The sequence below is a fragment of the Zootoca vivipara genome, chromosome 11 (genome assembly GCF_965207765.1).
Source record: "Zootoca vivipara chromosome 11, rZooViv2.hap1.1, whole genome shotgun sequence".
In the NCBI taxonomy this organism is placed as follows: Eukaryota; Metazoa; Chordata; class Lepidosauria; order Squamata; family Lacertidae; genus Zootoca; species Zootoca vivipara.
Window position 1 is genome coordinate 34849223 of NC_142594.1, and position 24906 is coordinate 34874128.

General features: G+C 44.2%; 1 protein-coding gene across 1 annotated transcript in view; it reads right to left on the reverse strand.

Moving 5' to 3' along the window:
* CUBN (cubilin) overlaps positions 1–24906 on the reverse strand; it is a 139921-nt gene that overhangs the window by 58907 nt on the left and 56108 nt on the right. Inside the window, exons 28-29 of the mRNA XM_035129760.3 lie at positions 18498–18657; positions 4580–4761 (exon numbers count right to left, since the gene is read on the reverse strand). Of these exons, the coding sequence (XP_034985651.3) occupies positions 4580–4761; positions 18498–18657 (342 nt within the window). The remainder of the gene's footprint in view (positions 1–4579; positions 4762–18497; positions 18658–24906) is intronic.

Genomic DNA, 24906 nt, shown 5'->3' on the forward strand with positions numbered 1-24906 from the left:
GGGAACTGCCTCCCCTGTGTGTGAGGTTCCTACTGTACAAGGGTTCCAATTACTAGTAGTAATACTTCTACTACTAGTAAAAGGGATGCGGGTGGCACTGTGGTCTAAACCACAGAGCCTAGGGCTTGCCGATCAGAAGGTTGGCGGTTCGAATCCCCATGATGGGGTGAGCTCCCATTGCTCGGTCCCATCTCCTGCCAACCTAGCAGTTCAAAAGCACAAAGTGCAAGTAGATAAATAGGTACCGCTGCAGCGGGAAGGTAAAAGGCGTTTCCGTGCACTGCTCTGGTTCGCCAGAAGTGGCTTTGTCATGCTGGCCACATGACCTGGAAGCTGTACGCCGGCTCCCTTGGCCAATAACGTGAGATGAGTCCTTGCTGTGCGCCTGTTTTAAGTGCCCTGCCATGAAGCTGTACATAGCCAGGTTAAGAAAACTTGTTATGCTACCGACACCATTCCAGAGCCTGAATCAGTAGCCAAGTTCCAACAGATAACACACTGGTTTCTAATGACTCCCTGCCCAGTTACAGCACTTCAATCCCATCCCATGCCATTTTTGGAAAGTCCACCAGCCTTCAAGAACAGCTTTTGATTGGCCCAAGAGGCTACAGAAGGAAGGGGGGAAATGTGAAAGCCCTCTTGCATGAGTGGAACTCCATTTGCAAGGCTCTGGACCCAAGCTTCCATCCACAATGCCCTACTTGGTCTCAGTCCTAATATCTTAAAAGCACGATGGGTTACCAGTTGTCATTAGGACTTGCAGCTCCCATAAACCCCAGCCAGCATGGCCAGTGACCAAAGGTGATAGGAGTTGTGGTTGAATGACATTTCAAAGGCCACATATTCCCAGTCCCTTAAAAGCAGCTGAATTGCTTGCAAATCAAGGCCGAGGGGGGGGGGAGGAGAAATTGATTATTTGTGGGTGCACCCCTACAGGAAGGGTGCAATACATTTGTATTTTTCTTATCATGGCAAACTGGAAAACTGAAGAAAGAGAAAGGGTAAACTTCCCCTTTCCACACCCTGCTTCCAATCTGGATTCCCCCAGCCCTACATGGCTGCTATTTCAAAAGAAAAGTTTTAAAAGATGGAGCAGGAGCTGTACATCTGAGTCATCGCCTCTCGCTTGGTCCTTAATTGGTTCAATGCCCTTTTGCATCAACCACTGGTTTCACAATTGCCTTTTGTACAGTTTCAAAAAATGCAAAGGCTATTTCAAAAGCCAGGCGATTGAGGAGTGGCTTCTCCCCCCCCCCTACGCCTTTCGCTGTGGATGCCAATTCGTCAGATGCTTTCACAAAGGCTGGAGCAGAGACAAGCCAGACTGTTTCCATGACAGAAAAGAAATATTTCATTTTATTTTTTTTATAAAAAGTTTGGTTTTGGCTATAAAGGGGGTGAAAAACCTCCAATTGTTACCACATGAATCCCACATGTGGGAGAAAAAGCTGCGGGAAGCTTAGAAGAATATTGGGGTGTGGTCCATGCAGAAGAGCCATATGCTAGAATAGAATGAAAAAAAGCTGTTCATAAATCGGAACACCCCTATGGAGAGAGAGGGGAGGAATAGCTCTCTTCCAACAGATCACACAGAGGGTGCAGCACAGATCAATAAAGCCCGTGGTTTTAGTCTGGCTTTTGCCATTTGCTTCTGCTCTGCTAGTTCCGTTTATTGTGACAATCAAACCGGCATTCCAAAGTTATGAGCAACAGAGAGAGGCCATTTCATGTGGCTGGCCATCCTCGTGGTGCAGATTTCAATGGGTAAAACTGGCCCCTGCTGAGATCTGACTGTTCTCCCCTGCCTGAACAGAGAGGTTCAGGCAGAAGGGAATATGCAGCTTGATCCTGCTTTGCAGGACTGAGAGGGAGGTTGAGAGGGAGCGAGAAGAATATAGTGTGCAGAAGGGGGGGGGTGAGGTGGAGCAGGAAAGGATGCTGCAAAGCTCTTTCACGTCTAAACTGCAATGCCAACTTGGTGTTGCTGTGCTGAAGGACTGAGAAACGGTCAGCGAGTTGAAAGTTCTGCCGAGCAATCAAAACATGGTAATTATGACAGATGTGGGTGATTGCAAAGTGTCGCTGGGGGAGAACCAGTTCCATGGAAAGAGTGGGAGGGGTCTGGTCTTACACTGGGGACTGCATAGTTCCACTGCTATCATCTCTTCCTGTTATGTACTAAGCTGGGTTCCTAGAACAATAGGCAGGTAGAATCCTAGAATTCAACAACTGATTGGCTTGTAGTAGCAGCCCAATCAGGCTCCAGGAGGGAAGCAGAATCAGCCAATCAGACGGGACTCATTGTGTAAATAATATATATAAAAGCCTGAGGTTTGGGAGGGAAATCCAATCACTGTTTTACACGCTGCAATAAAGAGCATGAAATCACTGCAGGACTCCGAGTATATTTTACTTCCCTTAGTCTCCTCCTCTCCAGGCTAAGCAGACCTATCATCCATCTCTCATAGGACTTGTACTCTAGAGTTCTCACCAGAGGCGTCCTTCCCATAGGGCCTAGTGGCTCATTGTGCCAGGGCGCTGGCCTCTCAGGGGCGCTGGCGGGGTGCAACCAGCTACTAAGCCCTATGGCTCCTCCGCTGCCTCCTCCTCTCCCTCGGCTACAGGAATCCCCTCAGCCGCTGCCTACCAAGCCACTGTTCTGCTCCTCGGGCCACTGGGCAGCAGCGAGAGCACCGGCAGCGGGCTATTGTCAGGCAGCGGAGGAGGAGGCAGCTCCCCAGAGCCTCGCAAGCTCCGTGGCCCTGGGACTCCTGCTGCTCACGGCTGCGCAGCCCGCCAGCAACCACCGTTAAAACAAGTGCACTCTGCAGGCAGCCGTGGCGTTGGGGGCTGAGATTTCTGCCAGGGAGTGGCTCCAGGCAGGGCTAGAGTTGGCCAAGGCGGGGGGCAGGGTGCAGTGCAGAGTTCAGAGTTTGGAGGCGGCAGCGGCAGAAGTAGCCGCCTCAGCAGTAGATCAGACGAGCCCGTCCCATCGGTGAGCCCACCTGTCTGCGCCATAGTGAGCCGCTGTGCACTCTGCTGGGGGGGCAGCGGGTGGGGGTCCAGGCTGGATATGAACCGCCCTCCAGCTGCTGCCCGCCCGGAGTGAAGGGTGGGGGTGGGGTGGGGGCGCCCGAGGGATCCCTGCACCATGGCGCCAGATAGGCCTGGTTCTCACCCTCCTGGGCATCCTCCTCTGAAAATGCTCCAGTTTGTCAATGCTATTCTAAAGACGAGGCACCCAGGAATGGACACATGACTCCATGGAGCTGTTCTCTTCAGTTGCACATCGTCAGCTCATCTCTCACCCTTTGAGTCTTCTGAAGCCTCCTATCTTCAGAGCGCCCCCGTCAGTGACTCCTCCTACTATCACAATCCTCATATCAAATTTCTCTGCTCTTTCATCTCCAGGCTCATTAAAGAGGCCACCTCAATCTTCTTTACTGGGATTCCTCTTTTAATCTACTTTAGCCTACTTTTGTCATCTTCTGATTTACTATTTTGCTTGCCTAAAATCATGGCTAGTAGGCAGAAACTTTTACTCCCTCTATTCCCCACAGATCATGCTAGTACAACACCAGAACTAGCTATTACTGTTATTGTCATAATAACAGTACCTAGGAATGGTTGTGAAGTATGACCTTCCTTTATGTCCCTTGCCTGACTGAAGCATAATGCTGGCTTGCTTAGACGTAAGATGGCACCATGAGCCCTGCAGGGACAGAAAAGGAGTCCAGACAGAAAGAGGGAGACAGTGGTCACAGCAGCAGGATGGACCTTGAAAGCTGGAGGCAGAGGAAATGGAAACAACCGAAGCTCAAGGGGGGAAAGAGCAGGAAGGAGAGTGGGTTGGCCAAACTCTAGGAGGCCTCCAAGGTTAATTCATTGTTCCAAGCAGAAACACCTCAAGGCTACCTAGGTCACCAGTATTTAAACTTTCAAAATAGTCCCTCAAAATAGGTTGAAATGCTTTTCAAAAAAGAGAATTCTGAATTGAAACCACTACAGCCAACAGTAAAATAGTTTGTGTTTTTTCCATTATTCTGTGGAAATTTTTCCAAAAACAGTAGTTTCATTGTGCTGTGATCTGATCATGATGTCCTAGCACACTTCTGTAAGACAAAAGCACACACATACAGAGAGGGGGGGGGCTTTACAGGGAGGGTGAGATGGGGAAGAAGAGAGATTCATACAGTGGTAGTTAATTAAGACTCCCTGTTTCCTCTTAGGTAGGGATATCTTTCAGATTGATCAGCTTACATGAATCATTTTAGGAACATGTGACTTCTAATCTGGGGGACAGCAAGAAGATAATATGAACTCTCTTGAGAAAAGAGGTAGTCTTTATCAATGGATTTGAAAACTCTGTGGTACATCATGCAAAAAACAAAACAAAACACCAGCTTCTCAGGTGTGCTTGCATCTCAGGTTCAGGTGTCTAATAGAGGGGGTTGGTAACTGGGACATATCCATATTGTCAGGATTATGTTTCAGATTCTTTTTCATTCATGAAACTCTAGTCAGTAAAAAGACCTGGTTCTGAGTCGCCATCCCTCCCGCCCTAATAAAAGCCACCTACCTCTAATACATCATAGTTGCAACTTGAATGGTATTCAACGTCAAATTCCACTATGGTGAGTTGAATGCTGCTACCTGGGGCTGTGTGAATATACCAGTGACATTCCCTATTGTTAGGGTACTTGTTTGGATATCCTGGGCTATGGAAAGATCCAGATGTTCCTGAAAGCTCTGCACCACACCCTGGAAAAAAGTAGGTGGAACAGTTAGGTTTCAGTTTCTGTTAAATGTACATATTGCTTTCCACTACAAAAAGTTCCAAAGTGATTTGCATCCAGGGTAAAAATACAGTAACAAAATAAGCAGGTTAAAAATATAGTCAGAAAACAATGATCATAAAAGAGTTTATCATCTCCATCATACATAACCACCCCACCCAACTTAAGATGAACACCAAATCAGAACAAACATTCCATCATTGGTGGTGTGCAGATGCCCAGGCTAACCCCATTCAGAGCAGGATGCAATCCATTCATCCAGACAGAGGAACCACCCACTGACAGTGTCTCAGTCTTATCTAGATTGAGCTTCACTTTGTTGTTCCTTATCCAGTCCATTACTTAGACCTAAGCACCGATCCAGCACATCCACAGCCACAGCTGCTTGAGGTGTAAAGAAGTAGCGTTGCGTGTTATCACCATACTGGTGGCAGTGCACTCCAAACTCTGGCTGACCCCATCAGCGGTTTCATCATGGGGGAATAAAACTGAACCCTGCAAATTCCCACATGAGAGGCTTCACAGGGCTGAACAACATCCCCAAACCCCATGACTGTCCAACTGGACTGGAGCCAACAATCCAAGTAGCAGCAGAACCATGAAAAATAGTTCTACTCTGGGCTCATCCACACTTCCATTTGCCCCACTGCTTTCCCCTGGGAAAGCCTATGTTTTAGTGCTGAGTTGGAACAAATGGCAACTGGGTTTTCCTCAGGTTGCCATTGGTTCCAATTTAGCACTAAAGAACAGGTTTCCTGGGAGAAAGCAGTGTGGCGAAGGCAAAACCATGTCTAGAAAGCACAGGACAAGCAGCAAACGGCTCAGGCCCATGCTTTGTGTGGACGAGCCCTCAAGAACCCCATGCTCAGTGGTACTGAGAGATGTCGAGAGTGACCGCTCCCCACATAAAAGGGGGGCACATTTTGCATGGTCGCGCACAGCCCCCTTGACCCCCAAAAGGCGACTCCCTGGAAGTTCGGATCTGGCACCACCTCGCCAGGCAGGATGCAGGGGGTCTCCGCCTACCCCAGCCCAATCCTGCCTGGGGGAGGTGTTTGCCAGGGGTCTGGCCAGGTATTGCGGCAACATGATCGGGGTCCCCCCCTTAAGGGGTATTGGGGGGAAGCATTGTCCATGCCAAGAGGTTGACATTGCTCCCCCCCTTCCAGCAGCGGCGAACGGGGTGCGGGCTCTCTCTGCTTGAACATATGTTCTCCAGAGCCAGCCCTACCCCCCATACATTCTGGATAACCCCGAAGCCTCCCAGACCCCCGGCTGGGGCCTGGGAGAGGATAACACCCAATGCTTGAGCCAAGGTCTCCCTACATCTGAATCTCAATAAAGTTGTGGCCAATTTTTAATCCCATAGCACGTTGCATTGCGTCATTATTCTGCTGAGGGGGTCGCATGGGGTTTGGGGGACTCCTCCTGTCCACGTAAATAAAGGAGAATCAACAGGGACACACTCCAACAATCTCTCTCCCAACAGAAGGTATCATACAGGGTGACCAAGGCAGCCTCAGCATCAAAACTGGGCCCGAATCCCAGTTGAAATGGATCTGAAAAATCACAATGGAAGTGGATCTAGTTAAGGATAGTGGGGAAATAACCATTCAAGCGCAAAGACACTTGTGCTAGTAATATGCTTAAAAGGTATGCATGGACTAACATCAAGAGAAGGATGAAGAGGAGATGAAAGAAGAATGATGTGGCTACATCAGGAAGTAAAAAAAGGGGGGGAGAAATTGTATTAAATTTAAATAATTTGGACTGATTTGTATTAATTTGGAAAACCAATAAAAATAATATTTAAAAAGGTACGCATGTCCAATTCACATGTAATTAAAATATTTTACATGCAATGTAAAATATCAAGTCCAGTTTTCAGTCTAAAGCTAGAGTGAACACTTTCTGTGTTTTCCTGTCTACGTTTGCCACGGACTTCCTGTATGTTGCAGGAAGTTGTGGGTAAATTCTGGAGTGTAGAATTCAGTTCACGACGGGCACCAAGAAGTATGTCAGGGCTCTCCACCGTGTGAATTGAGAGTGCAGCCTAGAACACACCCAATGCTCCCCTCTGGCTGCATATTGCAGGGGAAGGGGAGTAGTGGTTTACACTTCATTTTCATTATTTATTTAAATGTTTCTAACCTGCTTTTCTGTTCATAGGCCTCCAAATTAGATATTTAAAAAATAAAATAAAAAGCACCCACACAGAGACACACAATTAAGATAAAAAAACTGGCAGTAGTGCAATGCAGCAGGAAGTCAATAATATATGCAAGATCCAGGAACCAAATACACTAAAATAAGTCAAAGCTAATAACCCACTGAAATAAAACAATTCCTATGGCATCCCAAAAGCCTGTAGGGTGGGGGACATGTAAATTTTAGGGGGGAGTGGTGTTCCACCATTGAGAAGTCCCTGCTCCAATGTCACCTGTTTAGGGAAGTTTTTAATATTTAATGCTGTATTGTTTTAATACTCGATTGGGAGCCGCCCAGAATGGCTGGGAAAACTCAGCCATATGAGTAGGGTACAAATTAATAATAATAATAATAATAATAATAATAATAATAAACCATCCAACTGCATGCTCTGGTTATCTCCCGCTTGGACTACTTCAATGCGCTCTACGTGGGGCTACCTTTGAAGGTGACCCGGAAACTACAATTAATCCAGAATGCGGCAGCTAGACGAGTGACTGGGAGTGGCCGTCGGGACCACATAACACTGGTCCCACCAGATGTCAAGGCAATAAGCAACTATTTTACTTTTAGAAGACAACTGAAGGCGGCCCTGTTTAGGGAAGTTTTTAATGTTTGATGCTGTACTGTTTTTAATATTTGGTTGGAAGCCGCCCAGAGTGGCTGGGGAAACCCAGCCAGATGGGCGGGGTATAAATAATAAATTATTATTATATTCTTATGGAAGTGGAACAAGGGGCATCAGGACCCAAGCTCCTATCAACTTGGGTATTGATAGACATCAGTATGCAAAATATCCCTCTGAACTAAAGCAGCTACCCTTAAGGATTCTTAATGAGATTCTGATGGGATTTTGAACATTTTGAGATGCTGACTAATTTCTGTACAAACTCAGATTCTGTTTCTTCTATGTTTTCCAAAGCTGCCCATCCAACTTAGCTGGGATCTGTGGGTTTCTTCTCAAATAATCTAGCTGGCCAGAAGAGGGGCGCATTCTGGGGCTAAAATGGAAGCAGTTCCCAGTGTTGATTTGCTGTAAAAACATGCAAAAGCCTCCCCCCCCCCCCACATTGTCACATAGTTTCCTACTATACATTCACCATGAGTCATTAGAAATGCAGAAATAAATGCCAGACTCCTTTGCAGCTGGTTTTCTCATAAAGGGGGGGGGAGAGAGAGCAGGATTTGATATGAATCATTTCCTTTATTTCACTGTATTCGTAGCACATATGGTCTCTAGGGAGGCAAGGGTCTAAAATGGTCAATTCAATCTTTTACTACTACCCTCTTACCGAGGCAGAGATGCATACGGATTGGTTGAGGTCTATGCTCCACCAAACAACATATGGCCCATCCTGATTAATAAAACAGGCATAAATTAGCAACAAAGGGCAGGAAAGAGAAGGCCAAGGGAAGCCACTAATAGGCGTTCCCCGGAGGATGTGGCTTCTACTCAGTTTGTAGCAGGCGGGGATGGGGAGGACCAGCTGTTAGTTCCCCTGAGGCCCTGGAGCCAATTTCTACTTTTCAGCAGATGTTATTTTCACGCGCTGCACATCCGTTCTTCAAAAAAAGGTGCTTTTTTAAAAAATAATAATAACTTGTTTCAAATTCTACTTAACACTTTTCTTTTAAAAAAAAGGTGGGTGGGGGGACATAATTGACTAAGGAGCTGGATTGGGTTTGTAGTTCTGACCCTGATGCTGATGATCAGAGGACCATTGAATTCAAGGCCAGTAGGAGTCAACAGAACCTGATGCCACAACATCCAGGCCTGTAGAAGTCAGAACCTTCACAGACGCTTTTTCATAGGCCAGAGAAACTGAACTCCTCTCACTCCACCTCATCAGTTCAAGAGTGCACAAACCACACAGCACAGGAGAAGACCCTTTAAGAGATTCTAGTTCTCCCAAAAGGAGTGGAGTCTAGGAGAAGGGGTACTCAAAAAGCATCAGTTCACTTCTAACCCTTTTAGGATTAAGTGGCTCTCTAGGAATTCTCCTTGGTGTTGAGCTAACTGATCTGTTTTGTTCAGTGTTTGGTCATTTATTTTTGCACGGAAACAGAGAAGAAAACACTTGCACTATGTCAGGAGAAGCAGAGTGCTCAGGTTTGCTGATTGGTAGAACTGGCAGCATGATCCTAAATATACTTCCTTCATTGATTTTCACATACCTCCAAAGAAATGTAGTTAGAATTTTGGCTTCAGAGCTGCTGAGATAAGCCTATGAACAGTGCCATGCAGATTCTCATAGCAGCTATGAGTTAAGATAAAACTATCCCTTTCTCATGTTATCCCCTCAACACACTCAATGTGGACAGGTGTGTGGGGATTGTGGCCTCTGTCCCCAGCCTCATGCGGTAGGCAACCACCAGCCTCACCCCTGGCCTTTGTACATTGGATGAAAGTGAGAAGAGACTCTTTGCATGTACAACTGCAAGTGTACAGAACCCATAATACAACTGTGAACCATGGTCATGCATGCACAAGGAGGCTATGCTTATCTTTGGCCCAAATACATGAAATTCTGGGCAACGCCAGCCAGTGTGACTCTGCACCCCTCTATGTGTTGACTGAATGTGTGTGTAGGAAGTATAACCTTTGTTAGGCTTCTCTCCCAGACTGTTTCTTAATAGTAATTTATTATTTATACCCCACTCATCTGGCTGGGTTTCCCCAGCCACTCTGGGTGGCTCCCAACAGAACATTAAAAACACGATAAAAAATAAAACATTAAAAACTTCCCTAAACAGGGCTGCTTTCAGATGTCTTCTAAAAGTCAGATAGTTGTTTATTTCCTTGACATCTGATGGGAGGGTGGGTGCCACTACAGAGAAGGCCCTTTTAAGACTAACAGAATTGCAGCAATAAATGCAAGACCATGACACCCTGGTTCAACACGCTTTTCAAATATTTTTCAGGACTGGCTGATTTGCATTCAGATCTAAGCACATATAAACATTTCAACAAGGATAAGTCAGTGGGACAATAAAGGTGTATTCATATCACCTACAATTGTTTTTTCTTACTAGCCAAGTCTGTCAGAGTTCCATCTTTTCAGAATCATCCTCCACAATGTCTCAACCCCTACTGTGTTTGCCCTATAGCTTGTTTTCTAGCATCATCTCAAGATTTCCCCCCAGCAGGCTTCCCCCACATGGTGCCATCCAGACACCATTGAGCTATGACTCACATCAACTCTGAAGATTGGAAATGTTGGCTGGTACTGACGAATGTAAGAAAGAAGAGAAGAGCCTGCTGGATCAGGCCAACGGCTCACCATAGTGTGCTTTGGGAAGCACAAAAGGAGGGTGCAAGTGCAATAGCGCTCTCCCTACCTGTGATTCCCAACGACTGGTACCCAAAAGCATACTGCCCCTGACATGACTGGTAGCCATTGATAGCCTTGTCCTCCATGAATTTGTCTAAGTCTCTTTTAAAGCCATCCAAGCTGGTGGCCACCACTGCCTCTTGCAGGAGCCAATTCCATAGTTTAGCTATGCACTGCATGAAGAAGTACTTCCCTTTTATCTGCCTTGAATCTTCCAACGTTCAGCTTCAGTGGGTGGCCCTGTGTGGATGTAGCTGCAGCCCTGGTGCGATGTCCCTATAAACACAGGGATGGAGAATGTGTGGCCTCCAGACATGGCTGGACAACAACACCCATCATCCCTGGGTACTAAGCATACTGCCTGGGGCTGCTGGGAACTGGAGTTCAACAACATATGGAGGGAAGAACCACAGGTTTCCCCATCTCTGCTACAACACAAGGAAGCTTCTATCATGATATTTTATTGCAGTTTTCTACTGGCGTAGTAGGGACTACCTCCACTTTTCTCCACATTTATTTGAAGACGCTCCATAGGCTATTTCAGCTTCTGCTAAAAAATAATAATAAATCAACATGGATCTTAAAACCCACGTTAAAAATTTATGGTACATGTTGTTTTTGTGAGCATAGACATATTCAAACATAGTTGAGTTTCACTCCTGAGGCATATAGTAGCCTAAGTTTGGCAAGGAGTGAAACTGACCTATAAAAGCTTATGCTATAAATGTGCTGGACTTCAAGGTGCCACAGGGCCCCTTGTTCTGAATATTGCAACAGAACTCACCCTCTGGAATTTGTCTAAATATAAGCATGCAAAGCCGTCTTCACCAGCTTGCCTGCCAATTACAGATCAGCAGAGTTAAAACGGATCAACAGGAGGAACATTCACAGTAGAAAAACCAAATAAAACGGCCCTTGGACACTGCTGAATTTTTCCCAGCAAACAGAGCTTTCTCATGTGGTTTAATTCCTAGGGGGAACTGCAGTGCTACACTGGCAGCAATTTACTTCATATCTGGGGCTGAAAGAACTGGGAATGTTTCAACTTAAACAGACATTTATGACTCAACTTCTCCTACTGATCCCTTCCTGTTAGCCACAAATACATGTTTTTACTGAAAGCTCAAAATGGGCTAGGCCAGGGCAAAACTCCTGATGTCCAAAACTTAGCTCACAGGCTTTCTAGTTCAGCAACTCCTGTGCCAAACACTTGGATTTGTACATGGGTTAGTCTTTCTGAATTCTCCATAGATAAATTAAGTTGATGTCTAAGTTAAGTTAATGAAAATTCTTCAGTATGTTGTTATTTGTTATTGGCCTTTACAGTGGTACCTTGGGTTACAAACGCTTCAGGTTACAGACTCCGCTAACCCAGAAATAGTATCTCGGGTTACGAACTTCGCTTCAGGATGAGAACAGAAATCGTGCTCCGGTGGTGCGGTGGCAGCAGGAGGCCCCATTAGCTAAAGTGGTGCTTCAGGTTAAGAACAGTTTCAGGTTAAGAACGGACCTCCAGAATGAATTAAGTTCTTAACCAGAGGTGCCACTGTATTGGCGTACGTTTAAACAATAAGATCATAAAATCATACAAAGTAATCCAAATACCACATTTTTCCGTATATAACACGCCCCTGTGTATAAAACTACCCCTATATTTTGGGACTCAAAATTGAGAAAATGGGGGGAGCTTGCCCAGAGTTGTTGAGCTTTTTTTGGGGGGGGGATTGCCGACAATCTTTGTAGTATCTATGTAGATTTGTTTTACTGGGTGCTCTAATAAACATCATGAGCGGACCCGAGTGAAGCCTGCTCACTGACGTCCTGCTCTGCTGGCCCCGCCTCCACCAATGCTGCCGATTGGATAATTTAAATTGAGGTTTGGTGGGAGCCCCCAATGCATAGCTGCCAAGTTTTCCCTTTTCTCGCGAGGAAGCCTATTCAGCATAAGGGAAAATCCCTTAAAAAAAGGGATAACTTGGCAGCTATGCCCCAATGGCTGCAACATTAGAGAGGCAGGCCAGCACAACCAGCTGGGAAGTCCCATGAGGCTTGGGGGTGCTGCGCGCGGTACCACAAAGGGTGCCCACAGTCAGAGGAGTGAGCATTCATTGTTGAATAAGTACGTTATTTCAAGTAACTAATCCTGCACCTAGGTGAATTGTTAATGTGACCCTTAAATCAAACAGTATACTACATCAGGATGGAGCAAACTTTTTCATTTCAAGGGCCACATTCACATCTGATAAGCCTGTACGTTTCCGAGTACAATTCAAAGTGTTGGTGTTGACCTTTAAAGCCCTAAATGGCCTCGGTCCAGTATACCTGAAGGAGCGTCTCCACCTCCATCACTCTGCCCGGACACTGAGGTCCAGCACCGAGGGCCTTCTGGCGGTTCCCTCGTTGCGAGAAGCCAAGTTGCAGGGAACTAGGCAGAGGGCCTTCTCGGTGGTGGCGCCTGCCCTGTGGAACGCCCTCCCAACAGATGTCAAAGAGGAAAAAAACTACCAAACTTTTAGATGACATCTGAAGGCAGCCCTGTTCAGGGAGGCTTTTAATGTTTAATAGATTACTGTGTTTTATTTTTCTGTTGGAAGCCGCCCAGAGTGGCTGGGGAAACCCAGCCAGATGGGCGGGGTATAAATAAAAAATTATTATTATTATTATTCCAGGGGCCACATGCCAGTGGTGACTGGCCAGAGCCAACAGGAGGATGCAAAGCCAGGCTGGTGAGTGGTGTGTCTTGGGAGGGTGTGTGGCCTGAGGTTAGTCCAGGAAGTCAGAAAAGAGAACTGGAGGGTTTTCACCTTTGGCATAGTCTCCTCTAGCAATACCCTGTAACAATAGACAGTTAACCTCCTAATTTTGTCCTGAAAGCACACCTCCACTTAACACATATTTCAGGACTGACTTATAAATTTCACCTTTGCAACTTGGTAGTCACTAGGGGGAAATGCTTCTATGTAGCTAGGACTCTTTATTGCAGCAGCTACTGTCAATCGCGGGGTGTGGCTAGACTGTGTGTTTAGATTCCATGCTGGTGCCAGTGAAAGTTGGTACAGGAAGCAACTGCGCAACTCAAGAGGAACACTGGGTTGCCGCTTGCATACTTTATCTCTGCAATGTGTAATCCTGACCACAAAGCAACGGTTTTTCAATGACTACCAGCTTCTATGTGGAATCTGCTCATTGTGAAATTACATCTGAAATGACTTAACCCACACAGCTCAGATTCATGCGCAGATCAGAATTTTGCCATCCAACATTCTTCATGTGTTGCAGCACAGTACTCAGGAGTTTAAAGTTAACAAAATATGTTTTTAAATACATATTTTGAATGGTGTTTTTTTTAATAGAAAAATCAGAAACAGAAAAGGGTTATGGATTAACATGCACACACCAATGAAGGGGATTATAAGTCAATACCAGAAAGATACACCCATCTCTAGCTGCCACATTACTAAGACAATGTATGAATCAGGTCTCATTGAGACTTGATGAGCAGTTGCCCTTTTACTTCAATCCAGGTTCGCTTGCTTGCTTTCTGCTCTTACCTGCTTCCTGACTTCTCCTTCATCTCTATAACATCAGGCCCACCCACACTCCTTTGAGAGGTGGTGGGGAGGGCAGAGTGGGGCCAATGTATCAGCATGAGCAATGGGTGGGCTCTGTCCGCTATTGTTAAGAATGGAAATATTTCATCTGTTTACTTCTGCAAAACAACCCAAACCCACAGCCCTGCATTTGTTGGGATCTGCTAATAGGCAGGCTTGTCGTGATCATAGCTCATGTGACCTACATGTGCCCATGTTCCTCTCCGGAGTAGGTGCCCACAACACTTCCTCTTTGGTTGCAGAAAGGTCCTACTATTCTAACCCTCAGATATCAAAGATAGGAAACTGAAGCCAGATGCTAGCCTAATCATAATAAGACACAGTGACTAGATTTCCCTTTGGGGAGGAAATGATAAAAACACTCAGTATTTTTTTAAAAAAATGATAAAAACATTTTCTTTACTTATCTGCAAAATCAGGAGGTTTGAAAGATGTCCAATAGAAATGCAATGTGCTTTATTATGATTATTTGCTTGAATCCAAATATGGAATAGCTGAATGAAAATTTTCAAATGCTTACTGGATGGGTGACACCAAAATAAGTGTTTGTTGGGAATGGATTCCTAATACAGAAGCATTTTCCCCTTAAATCAGCTTGATGCTTTTTCTTGTATTTTTTTTTTTGAAAGCAGAGGGAGACATATGATTTTGTCGCTGTTAAAAATAGAAGGGAATTTACAAAAAAAAAAAATTGCAATGAAGCGGGAGCTGGTGTTTCAAAAGATACAAACAGAGACACAAAACTGTAACAAAAAACCTGAAGGCATACATCTCCCAGTGAACTTTCGTACATTCCAGGAGTTGTATTGCACAGCAAAAGAAAATTACAAAGGTCCCAAAGCAAAGGAACATTTGGCTCTGATATGTTTTGGTGGCCCTTGTACAGACAAACAAACAGCTGTACTTAGGATATGACTCCAGAGAATTAATTACATGCACCAATTTGGTCACAGCTACTTGTAAAGCATTTTGGGAAACCATATATTTTTTGGGGGGGGGAACTATGAGAAAAAAGAGGGAGAGATCTGGTTTCTTTTTATATATAGCTGACAAAGGTCTTGGAGTTCCCTCAGAAAGTACATTTACCGACCCAAGTCATAGTTGCTTGGAAACGATACAACAAATAAGAAGCATGCAGTCTGGTGGTGACCACATTTTCCTTGGGCCGGCTTCCTTATAACTTCAGACTGAGTGCAAAATTGTCATTTAGAAAGACCATGGGCCTATCAAAATAAACCACCACTGGAATAAGAATGCTTCAAGATGAATTTGCGTACGTTTGATGGCTGTGGTCCTTAGCTATGTGGACCTGCATTGATTCCTCTTGGTTGACTTACTTACGGCTGTAGCATATCAGCACATCTTCCTGTTTCTTTCCCTGCCCTCAGACCAATGCTGCCCCAAGACATTTTGCTACATAAGCTACAACAGCAATGTTTCCTCCTAGTCAACATGCCAAGTTGTTTCAGCATCTGAGGCAGATAATCCCAAAAGCACCTCCTCCCCGACATGACAATAAATATACGACAACAAGTTAAGCAAACTACATATCAAGTTGCTGCCTTCGTAGGCAGCAGTGATGCAGAGACATTCAGTTTGCCAATTTTCTACAGCAGGTGTGAGGGACTCCCTACTATCCCTGGCCACAATTGCTGGGGCTGATGGGAGTTGTAGTTCAGCAGCTTCTGGAGGACCTAAAGCTCTCCACATCTGTGCTACAGCCATGTGTACATTGAGAAAAGAGTTGAAAATGTGTTCACAGCCCTGTGACTTTCTATTTGATATACAGTATGCCTCTCTTGTTCCAAACTCACCTATGGTTGCCGGAGGAACTTAAAAATGAAAGCAAGCTAAATCAAAAGTTGTCAAATGCTCACATGGAGGTCATTTATGAAACCATTATGACAAAGGCTAAAATTAAATACAGGTGAAACTCGGAAAATTATAATATCGTCGAAAAGTGCATTTATTTCAGTAATGCAACTTATTATTTTTTCTTTTTCTTTTAATTTTTACAAATGCTTTCTTTTGGAAATTCCAAGTAATAAAACAAATAGTTACAATAATACAAAGATAAACAAAAATAAACATCGCTATTACATTTCATTAATTACATTCCATTTACAGTGGTACCTTGGTTTAAGTACACAATTGGTTCTGAGAGCCTAACGACAAATAATTACAATTACAACAAATAAAGGCTTGGCATATCTTGCTTTGCATGTCATGCATCTATCACATACATTGGTTTCACCTTTTACGTTGCATTACTGAAATAAATGCACTTTTCGACGATATTCTAATTTTCCGAGTTTCACCTGTACATACTGCAGATTAGAAAAGGCATGGACAGATTCAAAAGAATGCCGGGGGGGGGGGCAAACTAGAACCAAGACAAAAGGTTCATATATTTTTTTTGAAAGGGCAAGATAACTTTCTTTGAAATTTTGTTCTGCATCTTTCACATCAAGGAAAGAAGGCTAGACAAGGCTCTCTCTCCAGCTTCTCACTGGAATGCTTTGGGAGCATTGCATCATGTCTCTTCCAAGGCATTCCGGGAAGTGCAACAATTCTAGTGAAAATTCTCCACCTCCTCACAAGAAAGCAGAAGAAAATCAGCCCCCATTTTTACATGGGGAGAATACTTTTTTTGGAAACCAGGCAGGGGATTTTTTGCCTACCCCTGGTTAAAATGGCAGAATCAATGAGGCTGGCCAAGACAACTCGCTTTAAAAGAAAGTCAAAACCTTGCCCGATTTAAAAATGCAAACACAATGCAAACTAAATAAAAAATGAACATTAAGTAAGGGAAGAAGGCATTTGAAGAGCAATCTCTCTTCCTTTCACCCTTTCACCCCCTTGTGCTTACTGGAGGCAGCAAACTGCGGGGTGGGCTAAGAAAACAGAGTGGGAGTCCCATTTGGTATTGACACTGCATGTGAAAAGTAAGGGGGGGAAGGACCCCAAGGAGCACTGAGTGTTCTAAGTGGAGCATTAGCACATTATTCTATTCTTGATTTGAATTGCATGGAGAGCTTACTGGGGGGGGGGGGAGAGGTCTCTACGGTAGTACATTTACAAGACAAAATCAGTTCCAGAACAATTTAAAAGGACTTACATAATTTTTTGAGCAAACAGTAAACACAGGGCAAGTTGAAGATCAGGCAGTTGATTGCCTGGGATTTCCTGTCCTTTCCAATAAGCCTGTTACAGCGCCACAGAATGTGAAAGATTGTGGGTGGCCAGAGAACAAGGGGAAAGCTGCAGCTAAGATTAAATAATTTAGGGGATTTCCACCCCCTCTAAATAATAAGGCGCAGTGCTCACCAACAACTCGAAACTATTTAGAAGTTTGGGAAAAGAAAAGATAAGCTAACAGTGCAGCCCCTCAATGGAGGATGATGTCATCTGTCTCCACAGGGGGAAGAAAAAGGCCCTTTCCCCCTCTTCCTTTGTCTGGCTCTAGGATGACATCACCTCGCAGTCCTGAGATCTTATTCCTGTTGTTCAGTAACACTTCCCCTGCTGGGTTTCAGCTGAAGAGCTGTCTTCCTTTTCACAAGTCACTCTTTTCTCAGCAACGCTGCTGACCCTCGCTCCCCTGCCTCAAACCCCCCTCCCTCTCAGTTCCTCCTTCCTGCCACTTCGGATTCTGAACTCCTCAAAAATTCCAGCCAAAGAGAAAGTCCTTTGGGATCTACCAAAGGATTTCAGCCTTTCAGCCTCTGCTGCAGAGGAACCTCCCCTTCCAAGGCAGAGTAGGAATCCATACAACTGCACAACCCAAAACAGGGGGCCTCAGTGGCAGATCCCAGCCGCTTCGCAGGGCTGTCAAAAACTGAATTGTGTGAACTGATTAGGCAGACAAGGCAACTGTGGCTATTTCATTATTTTCCCAGCCCGCCCGCCCGCCCCCTCTCTCCGAATTGATGGACAATGCCACAGGTTTTCATCCCCCTGCAGTGGTATGCTGTTGTTAAATAGGTCAAGCCACAAAGCCAAACTGATGTACAGCCATGTTTCCTCAAACACACGAGAAGAAAGAAGAAAGGCAAACATATTTTCCATCAACATGGCTATTAATGCATTGCATTATGAAAAGGTGTGCATGCTGGCTTGGTCAACAGAGTGCATGACATCTCCTGGTGCACATGGACACTGGGGCACTAATGGTCCTGCAGTCAACAGTGTGGTATACCAGGTGTGAGGTAATCTGAACAGAAAGTGTGACAGAATCTCCTGGTACACATAAACTCAAATTACCATCCTCTTCTAACAAATATTTCTAGAATTTTGAGCAGCGCTGTTGGTGTGTGTGTGTGTGTGTGTGTGTGTGTGTGTTAAAAAATAAGGTACTGGTACTCATGACTTGATAAAAGCGCTGTGGGTGCATGCCCAAAAATGGCTCCCACAGGCAGCAAAACAAAACAAAAAACCAGAGGTGACAATACTCGATGCCAGTCAGCACCACCACCACAGAAGAAAGGACAGATTCTGAGATAGCACACCATTTTGTGCTAAACGAAATGAAAGAAATTTTGTTAACTTACCATTTACATGCCATAACATCTGGAATCCTGTAGATTCGCCTATTTTATCAGAGAAAAACACCACATGAAGGCTGGAGCCTGTTGTGCCTCCAGCTGGGACATCAGCATTGCCACAGAATGTGCTTATCAGGCTGGACTGGGCATTGGGTCCATCATAAAGCTGAAATCAAGCATAAGAAAGTGAAATGGAAATAGATCGCCGACTTGATGCCAGTTTTTTGAAGCGGACATTTAAAAGCAATAGTGATTGCGTGTCTCAGGTATTAGGCAGGTGTGTTGCAACAAATGTGGCTGGTTTTTTAAAAAACACTAATCCAGTAGTCTGTCAGGGGCTGAAATGCAGGTGGTTTCCTGATCCTGAAGGAGCGTCTCCTCCCCCATTGTTCTGCCCGGATACTGAGATCCAGCGGCGAGGGCCTTCTGGCGGTTCCCTCTCTACGAGAAGCCAAGTTACAGGGAACCAGGCAGAGGGCCTTCTCGGTAGTGGCACCCACCCTGTGGAATGCCCTCCCACCAGAGGTCAAAGAGAATAACAATTACCAGACATTTAGAAGGCATCTTAAGGAAGCCCTGTTTAGGGAAGCTTTTAATGTTTGATGGATTTCTGTATTTTAGTATTTTGTTGGAAGCCGCCCAGAGTGGCTGGGGGAACCCGGCCAGATGGGCGGGGTATAAATAAATTATTATTATTATTATTATTATTATTATTATGATTATGATTATTATTATTATTATTATTATTATTATTATTATTATTATTATCCCTTGACACCCTGGCCACCTCTGAGTGCTCTATTAGTCTATAGTGCAATAAGTAACACATGAAATCTATTGGTTAATTTTCTGTTTAGGGAAGAAGTACCTGCAGTGTTTGGTCTCCTGAAAAAAACATTAAGAAGTGCCTTGTCAAATAACATCCAAGTAACACCTAGCTCAACTTTTGGCTTCTAATAATCAAATGCTTTTGGAAAGCTCACAACACAAATGCTTTACTCCTATAACACCAGTCTTGAAAGACCTACATTGGCTCCCAGTACGTTTCCGAACACAATTCAAAGTGTTGGTGCTGACCTTTAAAGCCCTAAGGCCTCAGTCCAGTATACCTGAAGGAGTTTCTCCACCCCCATCGTTCTGCCCGGACACTGAGGTCCAGTACCGAGGGCCTTCTGGCGGTTCCCTCGCTGCGAGAAGCCAAGTTGCAGGGAACTAGGCAGAGGGCCTTCTTGGTAGTGGCGCCCGCCCTGTGGAACGCCCTCCCATCAGATGTCAAAGAGAAAAACAGGTACCAGATTTTTAGAAGACATCTGAAGGCAGCCCTGTTTAGGGAGGCTTTTAATCTTTAATCAATTTTTTTTTTCTTCTCTTGGAAGCCGCCCAGAGTGGCTGGGGAAACTCAGCCAGATGGGCGGGGTATGTATAAATAAATAAATAAATAAATAAATAAATAAATACTATAGGGAAATCTCAAATAAGAATACACTGCTTTAAGTATGGGGGGCGGAGTGTAAGAAAACCAACAAGGTTGTGCTGCTGTTTCTTAAATGGAAAGTTCAGTGCACCCTGACTTCTATTTTAAGCATATAATTTTACAGCAGTAGTTAATGAGAAGCAGGAATTTAACTCTGTATTTGTAAATATTTGTACTTGAAGTCTGGAGAAGCATTCACCTTCTATTGTGATTGTGCCCTACAGTGGTACTCTTTTGATTTTCTGACTCATGGTTCATGGTCATTCTGAGACAGTCCAGCAAAGACTTGCCATAGAAATGATGTTTGAATACCCCCCATTGCTAAGACATTGGCATGCTCTTTTTCAGAATTTCAATAGAAACTTCTAAGGGGCGGGGGGATGACTATCTTGGAGCATCTACTTGTCAAATAGTCCTCTCCCTGCACAACAAATCACTCTCCCCTTCCTTTTTGTGACTCCCCCCCCCCCCGGTATGGCAGAGCCCTCAGGTAGGTATGGGAAAGGAAATCAATTTTGTTCTCATTTAATGAACTACCAAATCACACTTTTCAAACCTGCATGCAAACCAAAGCACAATTATGCTTCAAGGTTTGTACGCCTCCAAATTTTGTAATGCAGTTCCTCAATCAAACAACGTGCACAGAAACACATACATTAGGAGGAAGTATGCATAAAACTGCATATATCTGTGAAAAAAACATATAAAATGCAGCATATTGGGGGAAGGAGCTTGCAAAACAATGTATATTAGTCACAGCTACGTACAAAAATGTTTTTATGAGGAGAAATTAGCACTAAAAATGCTGGTGAATTTTCATGAGAGAATTCTACAGTTTAGGGGCTGCTTCAAAAAAAATGCCCTCTCTTGGGCTGCCACCGCCAAACCTCTGAGGGCAATAGAACTACCAAGATGGCCATTCCTGCTGAAATTAACATCCAATAGAAAGGAAGGAGGTGGTATTTCAAATATTTGGAGTCTACGTTGATTAGAGGTCAACACAAATGTGAACACCTTCAATTGGCTGCAGAAATGAACTGCCAACCAGTTGGTAAACCAGTTGGCAAAGACAACAGAAGTTAGCTGTGGTAAAAAAATCCTTGCGGAGGTGGTGAACACCCCCCTTCGTAATTCTTTCCTAAACTTGATCTCAGACAGCAGAAACTTTGTACTTCTACGCAGCTTCTATCAAAACAAATCAGCCATTTCCAAATAAATAATGGTTGTCATAGAAACCACTTCACGTCGTACTGCTTCCAATTTGGTTCTCGGAGCGGGGCGGTTTATTCACAGGAAATTCAAATGAAAACGGCGAGACAGCTGTTAATCGAGAGTGAGGCAAGAGCTAGGGTTACAGGCATTTGTAAAGCGGTCCCACTTTCTAAAGGAAAAGAACAGCTGTGCATTTTCGTGAAGAATTTTGAACATCTCAGGCATAATTCAAGTCCTTAGTAAAGCACAGCCTAGAGCCAACTCAAATGAATTTAGTGCTGCCGTAGAGATATTCGCATCTTAAGTCATTTCTATATCTTGCCTCGAGGGTCTCCAAACGGGCCTTTTTATTTATGGCTTCCATCAGAGGCCGCCAACCTTTTAAAGCCCATGGGCACATTTAGAATTTAGAGTGAGTGCTGTGAGTCAGTAAATACACACTTTATTTTCCCAAGGGATTTGGGTAAATAGAATCCAGTATAATTAATCCGAGCCTTGAACAGTATGCAGAACTGAAAGAGGAAATGGGAAAGAGTCTCTTTTCCATATTCTTTCTTCAGCTCTGTGGTCTCGTCAAGAGAGAGAAGGAGAACCACACCCAACACCTCATGACCATGGGGGCAGTGAGTAGGGAGATGGGGGTCTCTGAGAATTCATGAGTGCCAGGGGAAGAGCTCAAGGACACCATTGCACACATGAACATCATGATAGTGACTGCTGGCTTACATCTTAAGAGCAGGAAGAAGCAAGGCTATATTATTATTATTATTATTATTATTATTATTATTATTATTATTATGCCCTTCCACAGGAACCCAGGAGGGCAAACACACAAATGATAAAACATCTAAAAATAATTCCAATACAGAAAGTCTGGGAAAGATCTCTACTTAAAAGGCTTGAAAGCTATTATTATAGTTATAATTCAACACATGGTTATTACATAGTTGCATTTGTATCCCCCTCCCTTTTCCCGAAAAGACCTTGAAGAAAAGACCAGAGATTTGCATTAAAAAAACATAATAAATGGCACATCTCACACTTGCTTTTTGTGTGCTATTATATGTTATTTTCATTAATATATGTACTTTCCCACACACTTTAGCCAAGTATATGCATTACGGTCCACACTCCTTGACTGGAGAATAATTGTATTGCAAAATTCGGAGAAGTGTGAATTTTGAAGAATGGCTGTATTTGGGCATATTTGGCCTTGCTCCACATGGCAACTCACCAAACAGGCACTCCAGCGGTTAGAAAAAAGCTGTAATAAGTTCAGCTGCTGCTTTATACCCATACACAAATATATCCTTATCTTGGGAGATGCTCAGCTAGAGGAAATGAGTATAATGGCTCAATGCCCGACAGAGACTTTGGTACAGATGGGCAACCCCAACTGGAGAATGTGAGAGCGTAAAGAGGAAGCAGTTGATTAAAAAACACACCATGATTGAGTCACCATCCTTCTCATCTTCCAACTATTGCTAAATGACTTACACCAGGGCTGGGGAATCTGCGGCCCTCCAGATGTTGCTGGAGGGCGTGTTTCATAACTGAACGAAACACACAAGGACAGCTAAACAGAGGGGAGGCCCATAAGATCATTGAGATCCAGCACCGAGGGCCTTCTGGCGGCTCCCTCATTGCGAGAAGTGAGGTTACAGGGAACCAGACAGAGGGCCTTCTTGGTACTGGCGCCCGGCCTGTGGAACGCCCTCCCATGTCAAGGAAATAAGCAGCTATCCTATTTTTAAAAGTTTTTAATATTTAATGCTGTATTGTTTTTAACACTCAATTGGGAGCCACCCAGAGTGGCTGGGGAAACTCAGCCAGATGGGCAGGGTATAAATATATTATTATTATTATTATTATTATTATTATTATTATTATTATTATTATTATTATTCTAGGCATCTAGCTGCATCACCTGCAACAGCAACAGCTATTCCTCCAGCTTGCCATTTGAAATTTGCAGATTTAGCCTTCCTCTTTGTTTCTTCAGCAGCCTCCAGCAGAGTCTACTTCTCAGACGGACTTATTTTTCATTTCATAAATATCTTAGGAATATTTATGATCAACAGGCATTCTTTGGCTCACTGACTATTTTCACAGAGGGGTGAATAACAAAGCTATTAAATTCTGCTAATCCTTAGCAAATATAACAGAGCTGATATTGATCTGCTAGGCAGGCTAAAGGTCATTATGCAGCCAAGCCAAGGATGTTGTTTTGCGAACTGCACTGGCACAACCCTGTGCCCATTCAAAACCATCCCGCAGGAAATACCACAGTTTGCCTTCTCATAGTTTCAGAAGGAAAGCTGCATTTTTTAGCAGTGAAGTTTCCCCCCTTCAAAGTGAAAAGGAATTTGTGAATAATTCACTCATTCCAATCACTTGACCTCTCCAGTTTTGCTTCACATCACTTTGGTTTTAAAACATACTTTATATCTCAAAGATAACGAATCATATCTAGAGCCTCCCATTTCCCATAGATATTTCTGGGAATTCCATAAACAGAAGAGGAGCACAGTAGCTATCTCCTGCTTGTGATTCCCATGACTAGAAATCAGAGGCCCAAGATATCTGATCCTTGAGTTAAAGTGTGCATAAACATGGATATATTTGTAACAATAATATACAACAGGGCATTATCCTAGCGGGAAATGCTTCACAATAATGCATAAAAACCTGTGTATATTAGGGGAAATTTGCACTAAAATGTTGGTGAATATTTATGAGGACTTTTGCAAACTGGTGTAGGAATACAGAATACTGAACGTAAGCCTGGAAGAATGAGAAAATGAAACTGACAGATTTGCTCATTCCTAATGGCCACTGGAAGGACAGATCCTGAAGCTGAGGCTCCAATACTTTGGTCACCTCATGAGAAGAGAAGACTCCCTGGAAAAGACCCTGATTCTAGGAAAGATTGAGGGCACAAGGAGAAGGGGACGACAGAGGATGAGATGGTTGGACAGTGTTCTCGAAGCTACGAACATGAGTCTGACCAAACTGCGGGAGGCAGTGGAAGACAGGAGTGCCTGGCGTGCTCTGGTCCATGGGGCCACGAAGAGTCGGACATGACTAAATGACTAAACAACAACAACAACAACAATGGCCAATAGGATTGGTAGCCTTATACTTCAGGAATTGATCCAATTCCCTTTTAAAGTCGTCCGAGTCAGCAGCCATCACTGTATCTTGTGGGAGCGAATCCCACAGTTCAATCGGATTAAGCGGTGATAAAAATGGTTGAGCCACAGTTTACAAGCATGCAAGGATTCCAAGTGTATTAGAGAGGTTAATACAAGCTTCCTTTATGGCTCCTCCAGGGACAGATGTATGCTGGTGATACATCTGAAAACACCCATCTTTCTCTCTCTGCTGGCTCTCATTGACTACCAGACAGCTTTTTAACAGTGGAAGGGACTCTCTCAGAAAGTGGTGGACTTTCCTTAACTGGAGGTTTTTAAACAGGGGTTGGACGACCATCTGTCGGGGATTTTTTAACTGTGTTTGCTGCACTGCAGTGGATTGGACTATAGATGGCTTTTGGGGGACCCTTCCACCTTGGCAGTTCTATGGTTCTAAGTGAGACTACGGCACATGAAACCAGGAATACCAAACTTATGAACATTCCCATGTTTCTACTGAATATTCCATCTGAATTAACTGCAGGCTTGTTACACCCGCTAGCATTTTTGCTACATGCAATCGCTAGTATAGCTT